This window comes from Choloepus didactylus, chromosome 16, assembly GCF_015220235.1.
Source record: "Choloepus didactylus isolate mChoDid1 chromosome 16, mChoDid1.pri, whole genome shotgun sequence".
Classification (NCBI taxonomy): Eukaryota; Metazoa; Chordata; class Mammalia; order Pilosa; family Megalonychidae; genus Choloepus; species Choloepus didactylus.
The window spans coordinates 34,819,297-34,841,400 of NC_051322.1; the positions used below are offsets into that span (position 1 = coordinate 34,819,297).

The 22,104-nt window shown below is 42.9% G+C and overlaps 1 protein-coding gene across 8 annotated transcripts in view; it reads right to left on the reverse strand.

Annotated features, from left to right (window-relative positions):
* Positions 1-1,160: 1,160 nt before the first annotated feature.
* Positions 1,161-22,104, reverse strand: part of SLC14A1 (solute carrier family 14 member 1 (Kidd blood group)) — a 29,310-nt gene continuing 8,366 nt past the window's right edge. For all 8 annotated transcript variants that reach the window (XM_037805523.1, XM_037805522.1, XM_037805519.1 and 5 more), the window contains 8 exons: positions 20,236-20,392; positions 19,489-19,678; positions 16,948-17,076; positions 15,136-15,328; positions 12,407-12,554; positions 12,080-12,214; positions 5,011-5,060; positions 1,161-3,312 (listed from right to left, as the gene is read on the reverse strand). In XM_037805523.1, coding sequence (XP_037661451.1) covers positions 3,139-3,312; positions 5,011-5,060; positions 12,080-12,214; positions 12,407-12,554; positions 15,136-15,328; positions 16,948-17,076; positions 19,489-19,678; positions 20,236-20,392 — 1,176 coding nt within the window. In that variant the 3' untranslated portion in view covers positions 1,161-3,138. The remainder of the gene's footprint in view (positions 3,313-5,010; positions 5,061-12,079; positions 12,215-12,406; positions 12,555-15,135; positions 15,329-16,947; positions 17,077-19,488; positions 19,679-20,235; positions 20,393-22,104) is intronic.

Consider the following 22,104-nt stretch of genomic DNA (forward strand, 5'->3'; position numbering starts at 1 on the left):
TGTGGTGCAGGGGCACAGTTATTACACACCACTGTAGTAGACATGGTAGCTGCCTGTCCAATAGGTTTTGCACCAGTATGGCAGAGCTCACCCACTAGAGCTGACAATGCCAGATGCATGTCTTCCCAGACTCCTTTGCAGCCAGGAATGCAAAGGAGCCAGGAATGGCCATACGACCCAGTTCTGCCAAAAAGGCAACAAATTTGGTTGCCCCTCTTCTTCATGATTGGGTTATGATGCGTACAACTGGGGCAGCCATTTTGTGACCAAAGGAAACAAGCCTGAGGAGGAAATTGGCGCCTTCTGAAGGTGCTGAGAATGATAGAAAGAATGGAAAGAAGTTACATCCATGATGACATTGCTGAGCAGCTGCACCAAATCTGGAACTTCCCACTTTTAGGACTGAAACCCCTGTTTTGGTCAGGTACTCTGTTACTTGCAGTCAAAAAAAAAAATCCTAAATGGCATGTGTGGTGGTTTGGAGCTGTATATACCCCAGATGATAAGTCTAGTAAACATCATCAAAATAGGTAGGAGAGGTTTTGTTTTGACAGAGGCACCCCATTGGAGGCACTTCACTGTGCCCACCTTCTGTCATCTGTTTGGGTTGCTTTGGAACTCATTCTTGAAACCTGTTAAAGTAGATTTCCATTCTTACCATGTTTTCTTTCACGTATGAAGGAGGGTAAAAGGAGGTAGAAGAGTTGCTACAGGGGGCAGAGACAGCTTGGCGTGGTTCCACCCTCAGGGGCTAACATTCTGAGAAGTGGCTTGTCCTTGAGAGCTGACCTTGAGAGAGGGCATGCTCATGCCTCAAGGTCATCCCTGGTGAGGACGCCCAGGGCCTGTCCAGGAGTGCCTGGAACCTGGCTCTCAGGAAACTGATATCAAGGTGCTAGGAGCCTTCCCTGAACATCTGTAACCATCCCAGTCCCCCTTAATCCATTCCGGGGGCCTCATAAATCTGAAACTGACCAGGGTTTTCTGAAGTATACATCTGGTGCTATTACCAAGATGAAAACAGAATAAGGGCTCCAGCACATTGTAATATAAGCAACAATAGTTGTACAAGGGATTGTTAACATACACAATAGCTATAAATGGCACATATGACTTTTCAGCAAAACTTACACAAAAATTAACAAAATATTTACACAACGTAAGCTGTGTGTATAGTTTATTAGTGACTTACACAGAAGTTTGTTATAGAGGCCATAGAAAAAATATAAATGCTCTCTAAGAAAACGAATCAAATACTCACTTGAGTTTAGGATATTTAATTTAAAAAAACAGCTTCAGAAAATTAATAACATTTAAGTTATACAATTTACAAGGCTTTAAAATGCGCCTATTTACAAGTCTGCGTCAGGAGAAGCTGCTATAATTAGCGCCCTAGGAGACCTTGCTCTGCCGATCTGTTTTGGGCCATTTTGGAGGCCTCTGGTTCTCTCAACCACAGCACAGATTCTTCGCTCCTGGTTATCTTTGGTTATGCTTGTGTTATTTGTTTCCTCCAACTCTTACTTCACAAATTCCCCAACAAGGGAGTTTTCAGTTCAAACACCTATTATGTAGTTTTTCCACAGGAATATAAATATATTCGTGAGCACTGCAAATTCATGGTTTCAAAAGTCTTTGGTCGCAGGGCTTTAAAATGGGAATAATGTTTGTTTTCCTGAGAAAAGGTAGGGGTGAACTTTCCCCTGAAATATTTGTAGGTTAACTTCCCTTTTTCTGTGTATTCACTCAAGAAACTGTGTATCTTGCACTGAGCACTGTAAGCCCAAAGGGGTGGGGGTGGGGGGACGGGACGGGACTTGAGGATTCCAAAATTTCACTTTTTCAATCAAAAATCTTGAAAGGATAAGTAAAGTGGAAGCTTGGAAGGTAATGAGCATAAACTTTCCACCACCATCTTCAGCATGTTTGGTAATAAAATTTTTATAGTGTTGATAACTTTTAAATTAAAAAAACAAAAACAAAAACAAAAAACCAGGAGAATTCTTTGCCTGTATTGTTTTTGGTGGTTCAAATACCATTGGTTTCTGAGAACAGAATATTGCAAGCATGCAGAAAATGAGTTTTTTCAAAAAAAGAAATTCAACAGTCCTAAAAGTAACACCCATAAGCAATCTGATCTTAACCTCTGGTCTTTATAACATGTAAGACATCCTTGAACGAATTGAAATGTGAGTTTAAAGGGCCTATGGGGGTTGATGACTTGATTCTATACATTTGTGGCATTGACAACATCAACTTAAAGATTAAAGTGAAAATAGCCATGTTGAGTATTTTGTAAATATATAACTTTTCTTTAGTATCTAGGAACTGGTTAAGCCAGGAAGTTCTTATTTTATTTCATTGGAAAAAACTCTATTCTCGTAAGAAAAAATAATAAAGCCCACTTAAAAAAATTGTTTGCAGTCTCCAAGAATAGTGGCAATGCAGGGAAGTTTTGGCTGACAACTCCCTTTCTCCCTTCTGTACTTCTGTCAGTTTGAAAAAAACCGAACCATCTCCTGAGCAAGGGAATGCCACGTCCACAACAGACAGCTTTGAAGTGTTTGTCCTGAGGAGCTGAGAGACAATCTCAGCCATTGGCCTCACCCCTGAGATGCTGATCGCAGCTATAATGTGTAACTTGCATTGATTTTTTTCTTTTTTTTTTAAAGTCCAAACTGGTTATTTGAGCATTCTGTGTTGATTTCGATTTTGTGACTCTGAATTTCATTCCCTTAAGGCTTAGCTGGCTTATAGAGCTTAATTTTTAATACTGTTAACCTCATTTAGTCAACCAAGCATCCAGAATATCAATAAATATCAATAATTGGCTCTAGCCTCACTTCTTCTTTCTGCTGGAACATTTTTTTTATAAATATGATACAGTCTTAGCTCCAACCTCCCATTGGGGCTTGAAATTCCATAGCCAGAACATATCACCTGGACATGTCTCTTACATGCATGGGGATGTTCCTAGAGTCGAAAAGAAAAGTCCAAAATGAGCATAAGAACAGATGGCTGAGGGGTTAGTAAGAAAGTTGTTACTAGTGAAAAACAACAGTTTTCTAGCCCCTGGAAGTCAATGGGAGCAGTTAATCAGAAATGACTGGTGACCGTAGCCCTGGATGGGTGTTGCTTTCACAAAGGGCTCTCAAACATCTTTTTCTTAGCTTGAAGGTAGAAGATGCGGTTTTCTTCAGGAAAAGTGGTTTTGCTGAGGGGCATCCTGTAGATACTGGGATTTTTCGACTTCAGCAAGAGGAACAGCAGTGTGGCCAAACAGAAGGGCCAGGTACAAGATGGCAGTCCAACCTGGGGAAGAAGAGAGAAGCCACGTGCTCCTTTTGAGATGGCTTCCGAAAGCTTACCTGCTCGAAGCCCCACCCTGCACCTGCTCTCACCCAGCCCGGGGGGAGGAGTCGTCCTTGGGGGCATGCTCTGTACTCTGCTTAGGCCCATGGAGACCGAGTCTAAGACTTCAGCAGGTGGAACAGGATCACACATTCGTTAGGGTGGTCAGTGATCTCTCTGTCTTGTATTTCTTTCCATCTCTTTCATACAGTCATCCTTTCTACACCAGATGTGCAAACGTGGGATACAGAGATGTCACTTAGCAAAATGCTAACGGACCTTGACCACACAACACATCCACCAGGCCTTCTCCAATTAGTCCAGCCCACGGTAACCTCTATCCCCTTGACCTCCACCCAGACTAGGCCTTGGTCTCTACTTCTTCACTTCTTTTCATTCTGTCCCCAGATAGACTCTAAAAGTTCCTGGAGGGCAGGTCCTTCTTCTGTGCCATCCAAGACAGCTTATATGATTCTAAGCATGCACTGTGCCCTTCGTCAGGTGTGGCGCTCAGTATGCATGGACTCCCTGGGATGTGATGGAGTATGGGGGCCCTCAAACCTGACTGAACATCAGAATTATCTGGGGGAAGTTAAAAAATTACAGATGCCCAAGCCTTTTCAGAAACGCCAAGGAATGGGGTCCCCAAGATCTGTAATTTTCAAAATCTTCCCAGCTAACTCTGCTATGCAGCCTGCTGGGTTCTGGTCCATGGACAGATGTGTATGAACCTTTGTTGGGATGTGAAGGCCCTAAAATGCTCTAAATGTATCTCCCAGTGATGCCTGTGATAGGGCTTTGACTTTCCACCATAAGACATTGTATCTCTGGGAGGACCCTCCCAGGTAAGATCTCTGTGCAGCCATAGAGAAGGCTGGGCCAGCCCTTTCCCATGGGCAGCCATGACCACATCCACATGGACTGAGTTCTCAGAAGCTGCCCTAGCAAAAGCAGTAGTGGGTGGGCAAAGTTCAGGGGATGGAGCCTCAGACCTGTGTGGGAGCTGAGGGATCCTGGAACAGTCAAGGGACACTAGAACCCTCAGGAGGGTAAGGTAAAGGTCAAAGGACAGGACAGTGCTGCAAAGGAAGGAGAAGGCATAGCAGGAGGCAATTAATGGACAATGATTTTGCCTGTTAAATAATTCAGCCATGACCTGGGTCTGAATAAGTACTATTGATGACTGCGAATTTTAAAAGTCAGGAGGCTGAGAGGCTATTGACTGTTTTTGTTTTGTTGTGTTTTGCTTTTTTGCACGCATCTGGGTCTTTAGCTGATTATCCTTTTTCTCCCTTTCCTGATTTCTCAGATATTACAAAGTCCTGGATTTCTGTTTAAATAAAAACATACTCTAAAGTCAACTTCCTGACACTCAGAGTTGGACTATGAACTTGACATGTTACACAACTAAGTTTCACTTCTATAATCCAAGCAATCGAGTATTTTTAATGAGCCTGGCAACTGTGGTTTTAACTAAAGTTTGCTGTGATGCTGGAGGGTGCGAGAGCATGCACAGGCCCAGAAGAAGGGAAAGTAGTGGTCACCACAGTCATGGGCCCTGGCATTGGACACCAGGAAGATGGAGTTCAGGAGGATTTCCCATATAACTGAAAGCTAATCAACCACGCTGCTGATCCAGAAAGAGTAAAGCAAACTCACCACCGCCATCATGTGTGTCATGCTGATTCCCAGGTAGGCAGTGAACAGGGCTGCAAAAAAAGTGAAGAATGATGCTTGGCAGATGCACTTTTTTTTTTTTTTTTTAACTTCAACTATTTTCACTCTCTCAAGCTTTGACTACCAATGGAAACCACAAAAAACAACCACATAAAACCACAACAAACAGAAATACACTTTCTCTTCTACCAAAATATATTCTTTTAAAAAATGTTTATATATATATATATATATATCTACATATATATACATAGATATATCATACAATTTGCCATTTTAACCATTTTTAAATGTACAGATTAGTGGCATTAATTATTGGTGGTGACAATAGATTGTACTTTTAATCACCGGAATGATGTTTTTCCAATCTGAATCGTCTGGAATGTATGCTTTCACCTTTCACCAGGTAGCCTAGCATTGTGGTTACAAATATGAACTCAGCCCTGGGTTCAAATCCTGGCTCCACCACTTAGGAGGGTGGCACCATCTGGCAAGTTACTGTTCTAAGCCCGTTTCCTCACCTATAAAATGGAGAAGACAGGACTGTCTCCCACAAGGGGCTGGCGTGAGCATTCAAGGAGGCAATGCCTGTGTGACGCACACAGTAAATACTCAATAAAAATAATTCTTCCATGGTTGCTATTTTGTTGTTGCTGTTGCTAATACTTAAGGGAAATGGCACTGTATGGCAGAAAACCTTTCTGGTTATTATATCCAAGCAGAGTGGAATTAAAACAACTTACGAGTTTTCTCAAGATAGCATGCTTTCTGTATAATCTCAATGCATCTAGGATTCTTTTTGTAATGGTCAGAATTCAGTCCCCCCCGTAAAATCATGGTAGAAACTGGACACAAACCTGGCTTGCTCACCATGATAGTAACATTTTCCCAAATATCATTAAGGTTGGTCTAGAGGTCAATGAATAAATATACGATGTTTTTACCTACTTTGAGCAAAAATGGCAGAGTGGATAATTTAGAGCATGTGTGTGACTTTGAATACAAAACAAGAAAAACAAAGATCTCAACCAGTTAATCATCAACTCCCTGGTTTGGGTGGAGGGGAGTTCAGGAAGGCTCGGGGAAGCACACACAACCTCTCGGGCCCCCAGCCCTCACCGTCAGGTCCGCTCGCCACTCGTCTTCAGTGCCGTGAGAAGCCGCAGCACCTGCTTTGGGTGAGGGGCAGGGAGTGGCAGGAGGATTCTTGTCAGCCTTATTTGCTTTAATATAGACTTCTCGGCTTTTATCAATACTTTGGCTTTTTATCCTAGTATTTCTTATTCCATAGTTGTGAACTCTTTCATATATTAATTATCTCACAGTAAGAGCTGGTCTTTGGAAACAGTCCACGCTTCAAATCCCAGTTCTGACACTCCGTTGTATAGCAAGTCACGGAATTCCTCTGAATCCCAGTCTCAGGGGCTGTAAAATGGCACACTGGAGACCTGCTTACAGGGAGGTGATGACTCTCAGAGGAGAGCCTGTATTTCCATGAACAGCAGCTGTGAACTCACCCCTTTCCCACGGGATTGAGATGCTGCTCTGAACAGAGGGATACTGATGGCTTGGGTGGAAGTGTTTCTCTCCTTTGTTTTGCCAATTTCATTCATTTAAAAAAAAATTCATTCACTCATTCGGCCAATTTTTACTGGTCCTCTGCTAAACCCTGGAGATACTCTGTCCCTGTCTCTTGGGCTTCAGATCTTCCACGACACCTCCTTGGAGCCCCTAAGACCTTACTGACATCTCCCTTATTTTAATACCTATTGCTCTCATAAAGCACATTTAGGGCACTTTTACACTTTATTACTGTTATGCTGTTTTGAAGTGATCTCCAGTTGTAAGTTGCTTTTCTCTCCATGGTTACAGTGTCAGATCATTGAATGGTAGATGCTCATCAGTTAAGACTTGCTGAGTTGGACTGGGAAAGCTTTACATTAGAGGCAAAATCCTGCACACTGCAGTTTGTAGGCGATGAGCCTGATGGCTCTCTGGGTGACCGAGGGAGTGAAAAGGCCCTTGAATACTGAAAGGAGGACTGGATTTCAGCTCTTCACGGATAAAGCCCCTTCCAACAGACTGCCAAGAACCAGTCCTATTACAATAACCCAACCATTAAAAGGAGATACAAAATGTGTTTACGGTTTGCACTGATAAAAAAACAAACTTGAGGAAGCCCCTGATCATGCAGTTTCTGGTTGAGGGTACAGGGAGGGCAGCACTGGTAGGTTCTATCAGAGTTTCCTAAGTCCTCTTCCTGATAAGCACACTGGGAATAAATAAAAGAGCAGCTCTTTAATAAACGCCTGTTATTTATTTTCTTTGGCTGACAAGGTTGGTCTTTTGTTTGGCAGTATCAGGGTGATGTGGGCATGCTGAAACCTGCCATAGCAGTTTACAATTTATTTGCTTTGCAAGAGGGGTTAAAGGTCTGTCTCAAAAATTCATGCCCAAGAGAATAAAAAATATGTTTACAGCCCCCTCCCCTGAGGAGCTAGGGGAAGGTGCAGAAGTGTTGGACTTCCTCACCTGGACTGGTGTTGATGTCGTCACAAACATTGGGACTGGCAGTTTGATGTGCTGAGCCCTCTATCATGGACTTGCTCTTATGAAGCTTGTTACTGCAAAGGAGAGGCTAAACTTGCATGTAATTGTGCCTAAGAGTCTCCCTCTGAGTACCTCTTTGTTGCTCAGATGTGGCCCTCTCTCTGTCTCTCTAACTGAGCCACCTCAGCAGGTGATCTCACTGCCCTCCCCCTTACATGGGACCTGACTCCCAGGGGTGTAAGTCTTCCTGGCAACACAGGATATGACTCCCGGGGATGAGTCTGGACCTGGCATCGTGGGATTGAGAATATCTTCTTCACCAAAAGGGGGATGCAAAATGAGACTAAATAGTTTCAGTGGCTGAGAGAATTCAAATGGAGTCGAGAGGTCACTCTGGTGGACATTCTTATGCACTATGTAGATAACACCTCTTAGGTTTTAATGTACTGGAATAGTTAGAAGTAAATACTTGAAACTATCAAACTCCAACCCAGTAATCTGGACCCCTGAAGACAATTGTATAATAATGTAGATTACAAGGGGTGACAGTGTGATTGTGAAAACCTTGTGGATCACACTCCCTTTATCTAGTGTATGGATGGATGAGTAGAAAAATGGGGACAAAAACTAAATGAAAAATAGGGTGGGATGGGGGGATGGTTTAGGTGTTCTTTTTTACTTTTATTTTTTATTCTTATTCTGATTCTTTCTGATGCAAGGAAAATGTTCAGAAATAGATTGTGGTGATGAATGTATAACTATATGATCATACTGTGAACAGCTGATTGCATACTATTGAAGATTGTATGGTATGTGAATATATTCCTATAAAACTGAATTTAATTAAAAAAATTCATGCCCAAAGGTGAAAAAGACTGATAGTGGGTACAGACTGATAGAGTGAATGAAACAGGTACCCTCACACACTCTTGGTGGCAGTGGAAATGGGTATGGCATATTTGCAGATGAATGTTGGCATCCATTAAAATTAGAATTGGCATTACCTTTGACCCATCAATTCTGTTTCTAGAAACTGATCTTATAGAAGTATTTGTACAAAGTACACAGGGATGTTTCTATAAAAGTGTTCCCTGCAGCATTGTTTGTAAAAGCTCCTAATTGGAAGCAATTTAAATTTCCCCAGCAAGAGAGGGCTGGTTAAATAAAGGACCTACAACTGGCTATCGCCACTGCCTTCACCAGCAGAGGTTCTACACCCTCTGGAACACAGCACTATCTATCTAGGCAGATCCTTGCCAAAAGTGCTTAATTTCAATCAAGCCTTTAGAGCTAACTCGCAGTCAAAGTCAAATGATATCAAGAGGGATCAATCAGATGAATCCATAAAGTAAGACATTTATATATTATAAGTGGCTTTGTGTCTTTAATAAATCAGTGTCATGGCGAGGCAGGGACCTCTTCTAGATTAAAAAGATTTGAAAGACATAGCCATCAAATGAAACTGGCAGTTTTTAATGAATCCTGGTTTGAGCAAAGAGTATAAAAGACATGTTTGGGCAGGTGGGGACATTTAAATATAGACTGTTTTTAGATGATATTCACAAAGTGTTTTTAATTTAGATCAGTGTAGTAAGGGTATTGTGGTTATTTAGGCAAAAATCCTTATTTTTTAAGGTATAGATATTTAGGAGATGAAATGTTATGATGTTTCTAATTGACTTTAAAATACTTGAGCAAAAGAAAAATGAAGGCAATTAGGCAAAATGTAAGCAATGATTAAATCCAAATGATGATTTGGTTGCTTATTAAACTATCACTTTTTTATATATTTAAGAGTTTTCATGAAAAGTAGTGAATCCTCACATATAAAATACTTTATTTTCCCTAAGGGTACACACACATCTAGGGGCATATAGTTAGCATGTTAAAGTGGCTGTTTTGGGTCAAGGATAATGGAAGTGGTGACAGGAGATACAGGGGACTAAAAGAAAAACCAGAGAATAGCCTTGCACAGACTGAGGGGGCAGTGTATCATGAACTGTGGAACAGGATTAACTCAATGCTTGAACCTGAGAGAAGCAGATACCAGGATGCTGGGTATGTAATCTGATTCTGTGGGAGCCCTGGGCCCAGGGCATTCCCCAAGTGCCTTGAAGACTGCACAGAGCATCTTGCTTGACCTAGGACAGTTAATGTTTGACCTATTCTTGTAAAATCAGGCCTCCAGTGCTAAATGTAATCTATAACTACCTCCTCACTGAAACTCCCTGAGATACTGTTATCTACAAGATAACCTATAATCCTCCTCTCTTCCCTGTTGATTACAATCAATTCCTCCCTACGTTGCAAGACCCTCCCCCCGCTCCCGCCTTATGCTCTCATATCCATTGGAATGTGGAGCCCTTATAACCAGCTTGTTCAGCTCCCCCAAAGTGCAGAGTGTCTTCACGTTGAGCTCTGAATCCACCACTATTCAGAGCAGCTCCTGAATCCATTCAGAGAAGCTCCTGAATTCAGGGCAACGTGACCGACTTCCTACCCTGTAGGTAAGCCCCAAAATAAAAGCTCATGTCTCAGAACATGTCCGGTACTTTCTTTAGTCCTTTGGCTACAAACACCCTCTTGGGCCATGACAGATTCCATTTATGTTTTTAGAAATGTTATAGCTAGGAAGTTGGATGGAGTATTTTTCACTGTCTGCTTTGTATCTTCCACATTGATTGAAATTTTTTTCCCACAATAAGCCTGTACTATTGCTCTAATAAAAGAACAAAGATATTCCCTCTTTGGGGGAACACATCTGCAAACATGTTTGGCTTCATCCCTCTCAAATCCTCATTTAACAACTCTTGTAACAAAACCTTGCTTTTCTTTAAGGATTTGCTCAGGCGGTCCCTACCTTGGCCCATACCACCCTCTCTACCACACAGAATTCCTCCTCTCAATTTTTAGGGGTTATAGAAAAGCCGTTTTCTCCAAGACATGCTTCTTGATGATTCTGACCTGTAACGTTCCCCCACAGAATCTTGTACTATAGATTTCTCCTTGTTTTGCCCCAAACATTGCATGGTTTCCCTTTCTTACTTACCTGGCTTCTGCCCTGCATTCTAATGCTCTCTGTACACAGGAACCATATCAGAGCTAAAGCTTCTAGACATCTAGCTCCTCCTAGTACTGTCAGTTTGAATCGTGAGTGTTTAATACATATTTGCTTCTATATGCCAACATAGAAAAATGAAGGTTTGCACAAGTGGTGACACCCAAAACCCATCTCAGAATAAAACTGGTAGGTTGTAGGATAAAAGATTCTAACTCAGCTGAGGTTAGTTGGCCACATAATCTGTTCATAGCCTTCTCTTTGCCCTAAGCTTGTGAACAAATATGGGAGAATGAGCAGGGTAATCAGATGAAATAGCTGAGTCACATGAGTAATTTGACAAAATGACATGTAAATGGCAACGTCACAGCAACCCAAGTCTTGAAATCTTTGCTATAGCATCAGAAAATCGAAATGGAACAAGGCCTTAGAAATCCTTGGTCCCATCCCACCTCCTGTCCAATGTAGGAATCCACTTAAAATCCACTTTAAATCCTGCTTGACCCGTGATTAATCTGGTGATAAAAGGACTCTAGATAAATATCTCCATCAGATTAGAAATAATTCTCCACATTCTTCTATTCCCCCATCCCTTCCCCTGCTTTGTCCTGTATGGAGTGTCCTTCCTTTCATTCTGGCAAATCCTTTTACAGTTGTGATTTAGGGACAGCCAGAGGCTACAGGTGAATCAGCCTCCCCTTCTGTAAGCGGCTGGAGGGCGTTGGCAAAGGTGAGTTCTCAGTTTGGATTTACCCTTCACTTTCTGAATGCCCTTTAGCACAGGGTGTAACTGCTCTGGCCTCAGTAACCTAACAGGAAAATGAGAGGGATGGAGTAGGGATCTCAGGGGCTGGGTCTGACTAGAATACTGGGGGCTAGAAAGGATTACTGCAGCTGTTCTCAAAGTGTGGTCCCTGGAGCAGCAGTGTCAGCACCACCTGGGAGCTTCTTAGAGATGCAAATTCCTTCCTCCATCCACACCTCCATCCCACTGAACCAGAAAGTGTGGCCTGGCTGGGGATCTGTGTTTTAACAATCCCTCCAGGTGATTCTGCTGCTCGCAAAGGACCACATGTCATCCCACCCAATGCAAATAATCAGTATGAAGGACACAGGACAAATCCAAGTTTCCACCCACCCTACCACCAATACATACTGTAGAATGTTCAGTACAATTCAACAGGTTCTCTTGTCTTCACAATAACTAGTGAGATACGCAGAGAAGACTTCAGTACTCCCAGAGAGGGGAAGTCACCTGCCTGTCACACACTTAGATAGCAGGGGTTGGAGGAGGAGGGTGGTCCAAACTAGAGCCCCAGCATAAGTTCTCACGCTGCCCTTTTTACAATTTGTCCTTGACCCACGGTCATGAGCATTGCCCCTTCTATTCCCTCACAACCCCTCCTCACACCCCATACCCATGCCCTTGCACGAGTTACTCACCGCAGGCAAGAGCCAGGAGGTGGGTTTGCCAAGTCAGTGCCATGAACATTCCTCCAACTGCAATGCAGGCCAGGGAGCTGTTAAAACCCCAAAGTCCAGAGTAGATGTCCTCAAACGGAGCAGAAAGACTAAGCCCTGTTAGGTGAGACAGGAGGGGTCAGAGCTGGGGACTGACAGCAGGATGTTCTGAAGGGGTCCCTGGAAAAGCACCCCAAGAGTCCTTTGGAAGCAGAGACCTCAAGAAAGGTTTGGAGTGTTAAAAAGTACCCAAGACAATGCACAGGACGAAGGGGGTGCTCAACATTACATAATGCGTCTCATGCTTACCTGCTGCTATCCCCACCAGCGACCCGATGGCAGCGTGCAGGCACATGATGGGGGAGGAGAGGAGAATGGCGCACAGGAAAATGCCCCCTGTCCACGGGTTGTCACAGCCAAAAATCTGACTAACACCCACTGGCAGAGATTTTAACAACTGTCGAAGCAATTAAAAAAAAAAAAAAACAAGGTTACTAAACAAGGTTACATTAAAAAAAAAAAAGATTACTTAAACAAACACTAAAAAACTGAAACCCACAGGACGCCCACAGACACATAAATGTAATTTTAGATTTTGTGTATCTTTCAAGATCAGTGGTACTGATTTTTTTAATCCTTTCTCTCTAACCACAGAAAAACCCCAGTCATTCATCTCCTTTATCCCCAGAGATACAGCAGCCCTTCCCTGTTGCACACTCAGCTTGCCTTCTCGAGACTCCTGCACTCACTGGCTCTACTGCTTGCTCCGATACTTGTGTTGGTCTTGTGGTATCTTTGGGATTTACCGTGTGCCTCAGTGAGGATGGTAGGGACTGCATCCTACACTTCCTTTTGCTTTCAACTATCAATGCCCAGGTCATTAAATCAGTGCATCCCTATGTTCAATAGAAATATCACTATCATGCAATTCAGTTGTTAATGCTGAGGCCAGAGATCCAAAACTGGGTCATTTTGCCCACAATTCAAAAGCAATTACTGACAACTTCATGGATTAGGTCTATATTTACGCTTCTGCTGTTGACTAGAACATGTATTGATTTAAGTCAAGATATCCTTAGCTTATTCCAGACATTAATGGTCAATCAGGCTTCAAAACCCAAAAATGCATGTGAATGTCACACTTCGTTATCTGGCTGAGGTCTGATTTCAGCTAGTGTGCTCACAGAATGGCAGCTCTCAGGAAAACACAGGGTTTGACTCAAACTAACAAATGATAATTCTTTATAATAATAAAATCTCTGATAGGGCCAGGACAGTTCCTTTCTGACCAAGGCCATTTACTTAACAATGCCTTCCCCAGGTTCCCATCCCGCTCCCAATACCTTTTCTATGTCATATGTGTATCTTTTGACAAGGACCTTCTAGAGGCAATGCCCCTAATAGAGGGGTCCCAGCTTTCATATGAGGGTCCTCTCCCTTCAAGCATTAGACTGGATGTAGCCTTGGTTTCCAAATGCTGGCTTGGTCCCTGTTCAGCTCACAGGATCATCCCGGGAGTTTGCATTAACCCTAAGAATTCAGCCTCTGCTGGATCTTCATGTCCTCGGTACATTTCCTGCTTCCACTGGACCGGGAAACTTGAAATAGGCAAAAACTGCAGGGCTTTTATCTTACAACTAGAGAACAGAAGAACTAGACTGCAGAACTATCTCCCAGGTAGCCCTGAAGGTAGGGAGGAAGGTGAGATGCGAAATAAGTGTGCCTCTCGGGGGCTGGTAGTTCAGAGGGAAGAGAAGGACATGCCTCTTCCCCAGATCAGCGCTATCCAATAGAGCTTTCTGTGACGATGGAATGTTCTCTATCTGTGCATATGTGGCTACTGAGCACCTGAAATGTGGCTAGTACAACTGAGAAACTGAATTTTACATTTTATTTAAATTTAGTTAATTTACATTTAAATGTCACATGGGGCTAGTGGCTACTAAATTAGACAGTGCAGTTCTAGATTGATATAACATGACTTTATAATATTACTTTTTATGGGTAGTTCTAATAAATCTTTGATTTTTCTTTGGTGTTCTTTCCAAATGCCCCCATTCATTTTCTTGGCAAGAAACCAAAGAAAAGGCTACTTGAGCTCCTCATGTATTTTGATCACTCAGCAAAGAGGACAGCAAAGGGTATTTCACAACCTGATAGTGGGAGAGCCAGTCTTGTGCATACTAAAAACGTAAGGTTTCTTCAGTTTTCTTCTGATTTCAAGTGTTCTCTTGTTCTCAATAATCAAAAAAACTTAAACAGATTCATTAAATAAATACCAACAGGAACAGTTGGAATTTGATTTGGGCTACCCAGTTTCTTATGTGCTCTCCCTATGCACATCTATAAAAAAGATGCACGGTGTCTAACGGTACGGTGGTTCTCAAACTCTGACCCACATCAGAATTATTTGGGGGGCTTGTTAATATAGGTCCTTAGAACCCACACCCAGATATTATGATGTGGGAGTTCTGAGGTGGAACCTGTAGTGGCATTTTTAAGCCTCCCAGGTGATTCCAATGTTTACCAAAGCCTGAGAACCCTGAATGGATTGTACATGTATGGTGTATGAGATCCACCAAAAGAAAAAGCAGGAGAGAGAAGGTCTCTAATGGGCGCAAAGAGGAAGCAGCTGTTTTTTTTTAATTGGTGGCTGCAGATCATGGAAGACTCGACCCCAGGCAGGAAGCCTTCTGCCTCGAGGGCTGGCCCTATCACATCCACCAGGCCTGCGCCAAGTTTCCAATAGAGGGCCCGACTTCCAGCAGAGCTACCCTCTCGGGTTAGCACTGAAGGTTTCTAGGTAAAGATGGGGGGAAAGTTAGCTTTAACCCAGCTGTCATTAAAAAATCCCTCAGACCCCAAAGCCTTGGAACAGAATAAATGTTTTATCTTTAGATGGCAAGATGAAGGAAGAAAGGAAGAAACTGAGTAGACCTAGAGCTGAGTGTCTGTGAGAGTCGAATACCCATGAACAATTAACCAAGAGGACTTTAAGCGTCTTCCACAACCCCAGTCAGAGTGGGTGTGACCCTTACCTCCGGAGCACTGAGGTCATACCAGGTGACATTGGAAACAAAAGCTACAGGTGTGACCAGTTTGCTTGGAAAAAATGGATTGTAATGTCCGGTGGCAGAGAGGTACATTGACAACGCCATGTTGAAAGGCAGGGTGAAGACAGGGAGGTCCCAATTGCTGAACATGGAGCTCAGGGCACTCGAGAAAACCGGGCTTAAAAAAAAAAAAACAGAACAGAACAGGCAGGTGACAAGCCAGAGAGTCAAACCAAATCTCTGTGCGATGGAGAGACTTTTTCTCATCTACACCTATGTCCCTAAAGTGCTGTGTGCAGGGAAATGTGCCACAGCAAAACACCTGGGATAAATCCTGTTCTAGAGAGAATAATTCTTAAGTCATGGGATAGAGAGAATAGTTCTTATATAAAGTAAAAAGTCAACTCTCAGCTTATTTGGCTTTTGAAAAATTTTACTCTGGGGTTGCTCAGAGTGAGTTATGAATCTAGTTTTTAAAAATGTTTTTGAAATATTTAAGACATGAAAATATTATCTACCCAGTTAAAGACCCCTATGTAACACTAATTGATCATACTCCCCACCTGAGGTAACCTGGATTTGGCCATATCATTTCCATGGGTTTTATCTAATTTTGGAAAAGAGAAACAATCGTCCAAGGGAGGGTGCGGGTGGCATGGGTTGGAGGAAAAACCTTAAACTGGTTCAACTGGGGCGTGGGGGGAGGTGTTTAAATCCAGGAGCTGTTGATTGATGGTGGGCCCTTGGGCAAGGCACCTGCCCTCAGTTTCCTTATCTGTATGCTGGGGGCACTGGGTCATGTGGTCCCTGGGCCCCTCATGTGGCTCTCACCTGTTGACCCCACCAAGCAGCCATCATTTTCAGATCAGAACACCTGAGCTCCTGGATAGTGGGAGGTGTGGGGAGCAAGGGCCTCTGGCCCAGGCTGCCTGCAGGGGGTCTGTTCTTTGAGCAGGTGCGAAGTCTCCCCCTGAGGAGAGGGCTCCTCCTCCACACACCTGTGGGTGTGGCTAGGGTGGGTGCCCTCCCTCCCACACTGTCCACGCTGGGTTGTACTTATTATTGTGGCTACTATTATCTTATATTCTCAATGTACTATGGTAAGAAAGGAATGTTTGCTTCCAGAAAAAGGACTTAAGACTGTGTCAACAAATAGGAACTAGTTGGAAGGATTCAGGTTTTTTAAAAAAGGAATTGAAGTCAATAAAAGTTTTGTTTTTTGAAGGGGGCAGGAGGGTAAGGGGAGTTCCCACAGGCACAGTGGTTCTTAAAGTGGGGTCCCTGGATCAGCAGCACCAGGAACACCTGGGAATTTGTTAGAAATACAAATGCTAGGCACTCCCCACCCCAGTCCCACTAAATCAGAGACTCTGGAGGGTGGGGCCCAGCGAACTGCAGTTGAACAAGCCCTTCAGGTGATCCGATACAAGTCCAAGTTTGAAAACCATTGATGTAGGGTGTGACACTCAACTTTGCCTGTACTTAGAATCACTTAGGGAGTATTTTTAACAAATCCCAGTGTCCTGGCAACACCCCAGAGACCAGAATCTTGGGAGGCTTCAGGGACCACAGGCATGAGTGTGTCTCTGTGCTCCTCAGGAGATATCAAGGAGCAGCCCTGGTTGAGAACCTCTCCTGGAAGGGCAGGTCTTGGTGGACATGGTAGGGGGATCAGATGGAAGGCCAATAGCTGGTTGTAAGGAAATTACACATTTTAAGTGGTTATTTCTGTTTCCTGTAGCTGTAACCCTAATCTAAAATTTTTAAAAGACGTTTTGAAAACCAGGTACAACTTACCAAGTCATGGACATGGCAGATACAGGGAGTAAGAGCCACCAGAAGTAGTTTCCCTTGTCTGAAAAGACAGCCATGAGTATCCCCAGCAGGGTGGCATTGTAGCCGTGGAGCCCCGCTGCTATTGCTGACCTGTGGGAAGAGGACCACGTGCACATTTCCTGGGTGGACTTTGAATAGCCTTGCATATAAATGAGACCATAACTTCCAGATCATTTTCACATTAGAAAACAAGATTATATTTGGAAATTTGTTTCAAAGTCTATATAAGCATCATACAAACACTAATACAACATGAAAAAATAAAATATACATAGACAAATACAAATGTGTATATATAACAACCTCCCCACACCCCATCCTCAGAGGTATCATACCAAAAGGTAGAATGCCCGCCTCCATTAGCAAGGCAATGTGTTTGGCTTCCTTTTGGCCTTTCCTTCCAAATGTTATTATTATTTCTTTTAAAGCATTAAGGATCTCTGACTTGAATAGAGCTTTTAGCATATGAAACTGTTTCCTAAGTCTAATTTCTTGGCAAGAGATCTAACACTCCTAAAATATAAATTCACTTTCATAGTGTCTTTGACCCTATAAACACTCATCTTCCAACTTAGCACACACCCCATCTCCCTGTTGTTCTATTTTGGTTTCTCCAAACATACATTTCCAAGGAAATGTATTTTCATTTCCAAAGGAAAACAAATTGCTTTTCTTTTACATGGCGAAGGTACTCTATTTTAAGTTAGTGCATATTTAACATCTATTTCTTTCTTAGGTCCCTTTTTGCTTCTCGGCATTGAACCTCACTTCTGAAGGTTTTCCTATGGGTAGGGGTCTACTCGTGGCCCACGTGGTTCCCATTTCATAATTGAGAGCTAGAAGCCCTGATGAGAAATGGAGTGATTGCTGTAGAGGAAGCCGCAAGGCTGACCAGCCAGGTCTGGACACTCAGCCCCAAGCAGCCCCCCAGTGCTCTGGGAGCTGGCAAGCTCTGGCAGCCATGAAGGGCACAAGTCAGCTTCCCAAGAGCTTGGCACTTGAGGATGATCTCTGTGGGGCCCTGGGGGTGTGAAGATGGGGAAGTGTGTGGGTGAGGACGAAGGCAAGCCCTGAGGGGGAGTTGCGTCCTGATAGGGAGGTGAAGGCAGCAGGGAGGCACACTTCCACGAGATAGTGTGGGGTGGAAGAGTTTCTTCTTGGCTTGCTTTTCACTAGGGACAGGAGAAAACAGTGTAATGGGGAAGAGCATGAGGTGGGAATCCCTGTCAGACATACTTGGCCTCCCTTAAATAATCCTTCCCGACATGTACTTTGTTTTGGTTTAACCTAGATAGTGGCAATGTCTTCCAGAAATTAGGGCTGTGTCTGATGACATTGAAGAGCTGTTCAAAGACCAGTCCTCTCAACAACAGTGTTGGAGATTTAAAGCTTGAGTTGGCTCCATTGCAACTTAAAGGCAACTTGCACACTGTGTGAAATGCCACAGTTAAAGCAACTGGAAGATGTGCATTCACTTAAAATAGAATATTGTCATTTTAATGTGGTCCTTTAAGACTGAGGAGAGGAAAAAGAGATTTGAAAACTAACACATGTAAATGTGACTTGTCTCCTAAGCAATACCCGATAAGGAAAATGGGATCAAATTTCATTGGAGCAAAATGATGCAGGAATAGGCAATATGGCACAATTCTAGTCTACACCTCCAAACTGGAAAGAACATTTCTTGGTGTGTATTAGAATAAAGTTTAACTAATGATATGAAATAGGAGCAAATAAGGGTCCTTGGACTTGATGGGAAAGGGTAGCTTTGCTGACTCTCCTCCCAGTCCTCATCGCCCCCAGGCAATTTTCAGGAAGTGTTACAAGAGCACAGTGGGTAATGTCCATCCACTGGTGATTATGCCTTGATTCTGGACACCTGAAAGACCAACAGCCTCCCCAAAGGAATTGGTAAGTCAAGAGCTATCTACTTACCTGGTGGGAGTTTTCAACTCATTAGTTATTCAACGATAGATCAACTTATGAAATACGTGTGATTTTTAACCCGACCCATATTTCAGACGACACACCAAAGCTTCTTAATCAGAGCCCCCTGACTTGGAACTGATGTTCATTCATCTCGGTAGAAGCTGAGCTAACCCTGGCACTGGAGGAAGAATGAGTTTGCTAAACTAATCATGCAAGCAAGATAATAGGGTTGTTAAGCCGCTAAGACTTTTCATGGGCTCATATGAATTCTTGACCAAATAAACAAAATGCTGCTGACACATAACTTTATCAATCATTAAAGAAAATCTGGCACTGTCTGGTTACCGTGCACTGCCATGAGAATCTGGCATCATCCAGGCTGGCCGCTTATTCAGGCACAATGAACAAAAGACTATAAATGATTCCCTGACCTCTGACTCAAGCAAACAGAAAGAGTTTTATAAAATAAAGGGTGTTTCCTCTGGGAAGGGTGCGGCTTTATCACTGCTGCCGGCAACAGTGCTGAGCCTCCCGGGATCTCAGGAGGGAGACAAGCAGGCTGGGCACACTCACCTGTCCTGACCGAGCAGCAGGGCGGTCAGCGTGGAGAACACGGTGCCCACACAGCCAGTGAGAGCCCACCAGGGGTTCTGGACCAGAAGCCCCGCCAGAATCATGATTCCACTGATGGGGTTGTTGACGAAAACCACTTGGGATATGCCCCGGAAAACCCAGTTGATGAACTGAAGCACCACAGGTTTGTCTGGAAGAAACGAGATGGGCAGAGTGAAGGAAGCGGTCAAGGCAAATGATGCTCCTCCCCAGCCCCAAGGCCCACCGTGAGTAAAGTCACCTGTGAGGAAGGTGAAACTTCTCTTTGATGTTCCTTTATGCTTTTCTCAAAGAGGGGGAACTCTTTGTCCCCCCTCAGTGGCACCCAGCTCCCTGGAAGCATCCAGTTTCTTTATGTTGAAACTGCACAGCCCCTACTAGAACCTAAGCTCCAGAAAGCATCTATGTACACACTCTTAAGCCAAAGGAATGAATAATCAACAGTAAAATTTCAGTTACTAAGTACTGAAATGACAGTGCAGAGCCCGGTGCCTTCCTATAATACGAGCAGTTCCCTGGCCCTGACACTATCTCCAGTAAAATACTGGAGGTTTGTAGGAGACTAGGTGGTGGAAAGGAGAAAAATGGGGAGTAAAGAGATAGATAAAAGCTAGAGGGATGTAACTATAGACACAAATAGAAAGACCAGCAAACTGTTCTCCCCAAAGCCGCTTCTCCCATCTCTCCAAAGGATGGAAGCACAGATACCTTTTAGCCAGTCGGCAAATTCCTTCATATCGCCTGTGAAGTAGCCAAGTGCCCTGGGGAAGCACCTTTTCCCTCGACACAGTGAAGCCTGGTTTTCACCCTGGTCCACTTTAACAACACTGGGGCTGTCCTCCATGGCCATCTCGTCCTCTGGCTCCTTGAGGAGAGAACAGAGCTCATAAAACCCCTGATGCAGGACACTCCAACTGGGCCACCTTGAGCCTGGTGCCCAGCAGCCAGAGAAGGTGAGTTTAAAGGCTCTTCACCTGGACCACGATGTCCCACGAGACTAAGAAGATCCCATTTTCCTCTTGAAATACTATCATGAAGATTGTTACCTGAACCCAAATCCTACCTTACTTTTGTCATTGTTATCTAATGCTACAGTGAGAGAGCTCTGCTCTTTATTTTAGAAAGTTCACTTTCTAGTTCAATAAACATTTATTGAGCAACTATAAAATTGCTGCACTCAACAAGCTCAGTCTAGTGGAAAAGACTGAAAGTTTATTTGAACATGGAATCAAATAATCTAGAAAGAGCTGCAATCAAGGGCTTCATCCTCATGCTCTTAATTGAAGGAGGGAGAAGTCAGGTTACAAAATTAGTGACCTGCTCACTAATGCTGACCAAATAGGTACTTTGCAAGACAAGCAGCCTTTTTTAAATCAAATTTTTATTTTACAGAAGAGGTTCTTTGTTTTTAAAAGTTTGAAAGAAAAGACATTTTTAAAATCAGTTTGTGTATGTAGAGGCGGCCCAATAAGACCCCTCTACCCCCCTCACTCATACTCTCCAAGTCAGACTTGCACAAAAAAACAGCCACAGAGGGCTGGAGGCAATGGCACGAGCCGATCATGCTCTGGTGTTTGCGCAGTTTGTTTTAATGCTGCTGCGGTGCTTTTTGTGCATGTGTGTTTATTAATGTGTGTAGGTGTTATAAAGGAATCACCATCCCCCTCCCTAAGATTCTGTCCCAAGTGTGTTCCGGGTATGGTGAGTCCATTGAGATGAATCTAGTGTCACAGATGATCACTTAGTTATGTCAGCATGGGGATCCACTAGTGCGTTTATTGAAAACAGTAAATTCTGATTGTGTGTTCTTAATAACTGCTTAGTTCCTTGGTACTTAGAAAGTTGAGGGTAGTTTTTGAACCTGAAACCTGGTTTTCTCTGTACTATGTTGATGGTATCTCGATGTGTAAGGTGGATGATAATGGAGTCGAGGTAAATATTAAGTGGACTCTCTCCACTTTCTTTTCCTCAAAAAATTTGTCATATTTATTTCTGTTTTCTTAAATAAGATGAGCAAGCAAAAGTGGCTGCTTAGCCATATGATGGCTTGGATTTGTTTGGATCCATTTACTTGAATTAAAAACTGGATTTAAAAAACAAAACAAAAACAAAACAAAAAAACTGAATTGCTGCTCTGTAAAACAGAATGTATTTTAAACCAATTTATTTTTGGAAAAATTAAAATTTCCTTGTCAAGCAGGTATTCATTACTGTTGCAGTGTACTGAGTAATATTCTAATTGTTTATTATGTTTTCCCTTCTCTTCATCAAACATTTCAGCTACAATCACCTTTCAGTTAGCTAGTTCCCAAATATCACGTGATTTTTATCTGTCTTTCTTTTAAAAATACAATCATCTTATTTATTTGTGGTGCAATACTTGCTTGTTTTCCCCACAGGAGAAATCATTATAGATTCTAAAAATACTTTTTCCCTTCTCTATGGATTAATAAAATTAGTTTTATTTATATTTACATTTATTTTCTAAAGTCAGTATTGTAAATCCGTATAACTTACAAAAATTAGTTCAAGAAATAAGTTGTGGAAATGAATTTGTGGAAACATTATCAGCCTTGG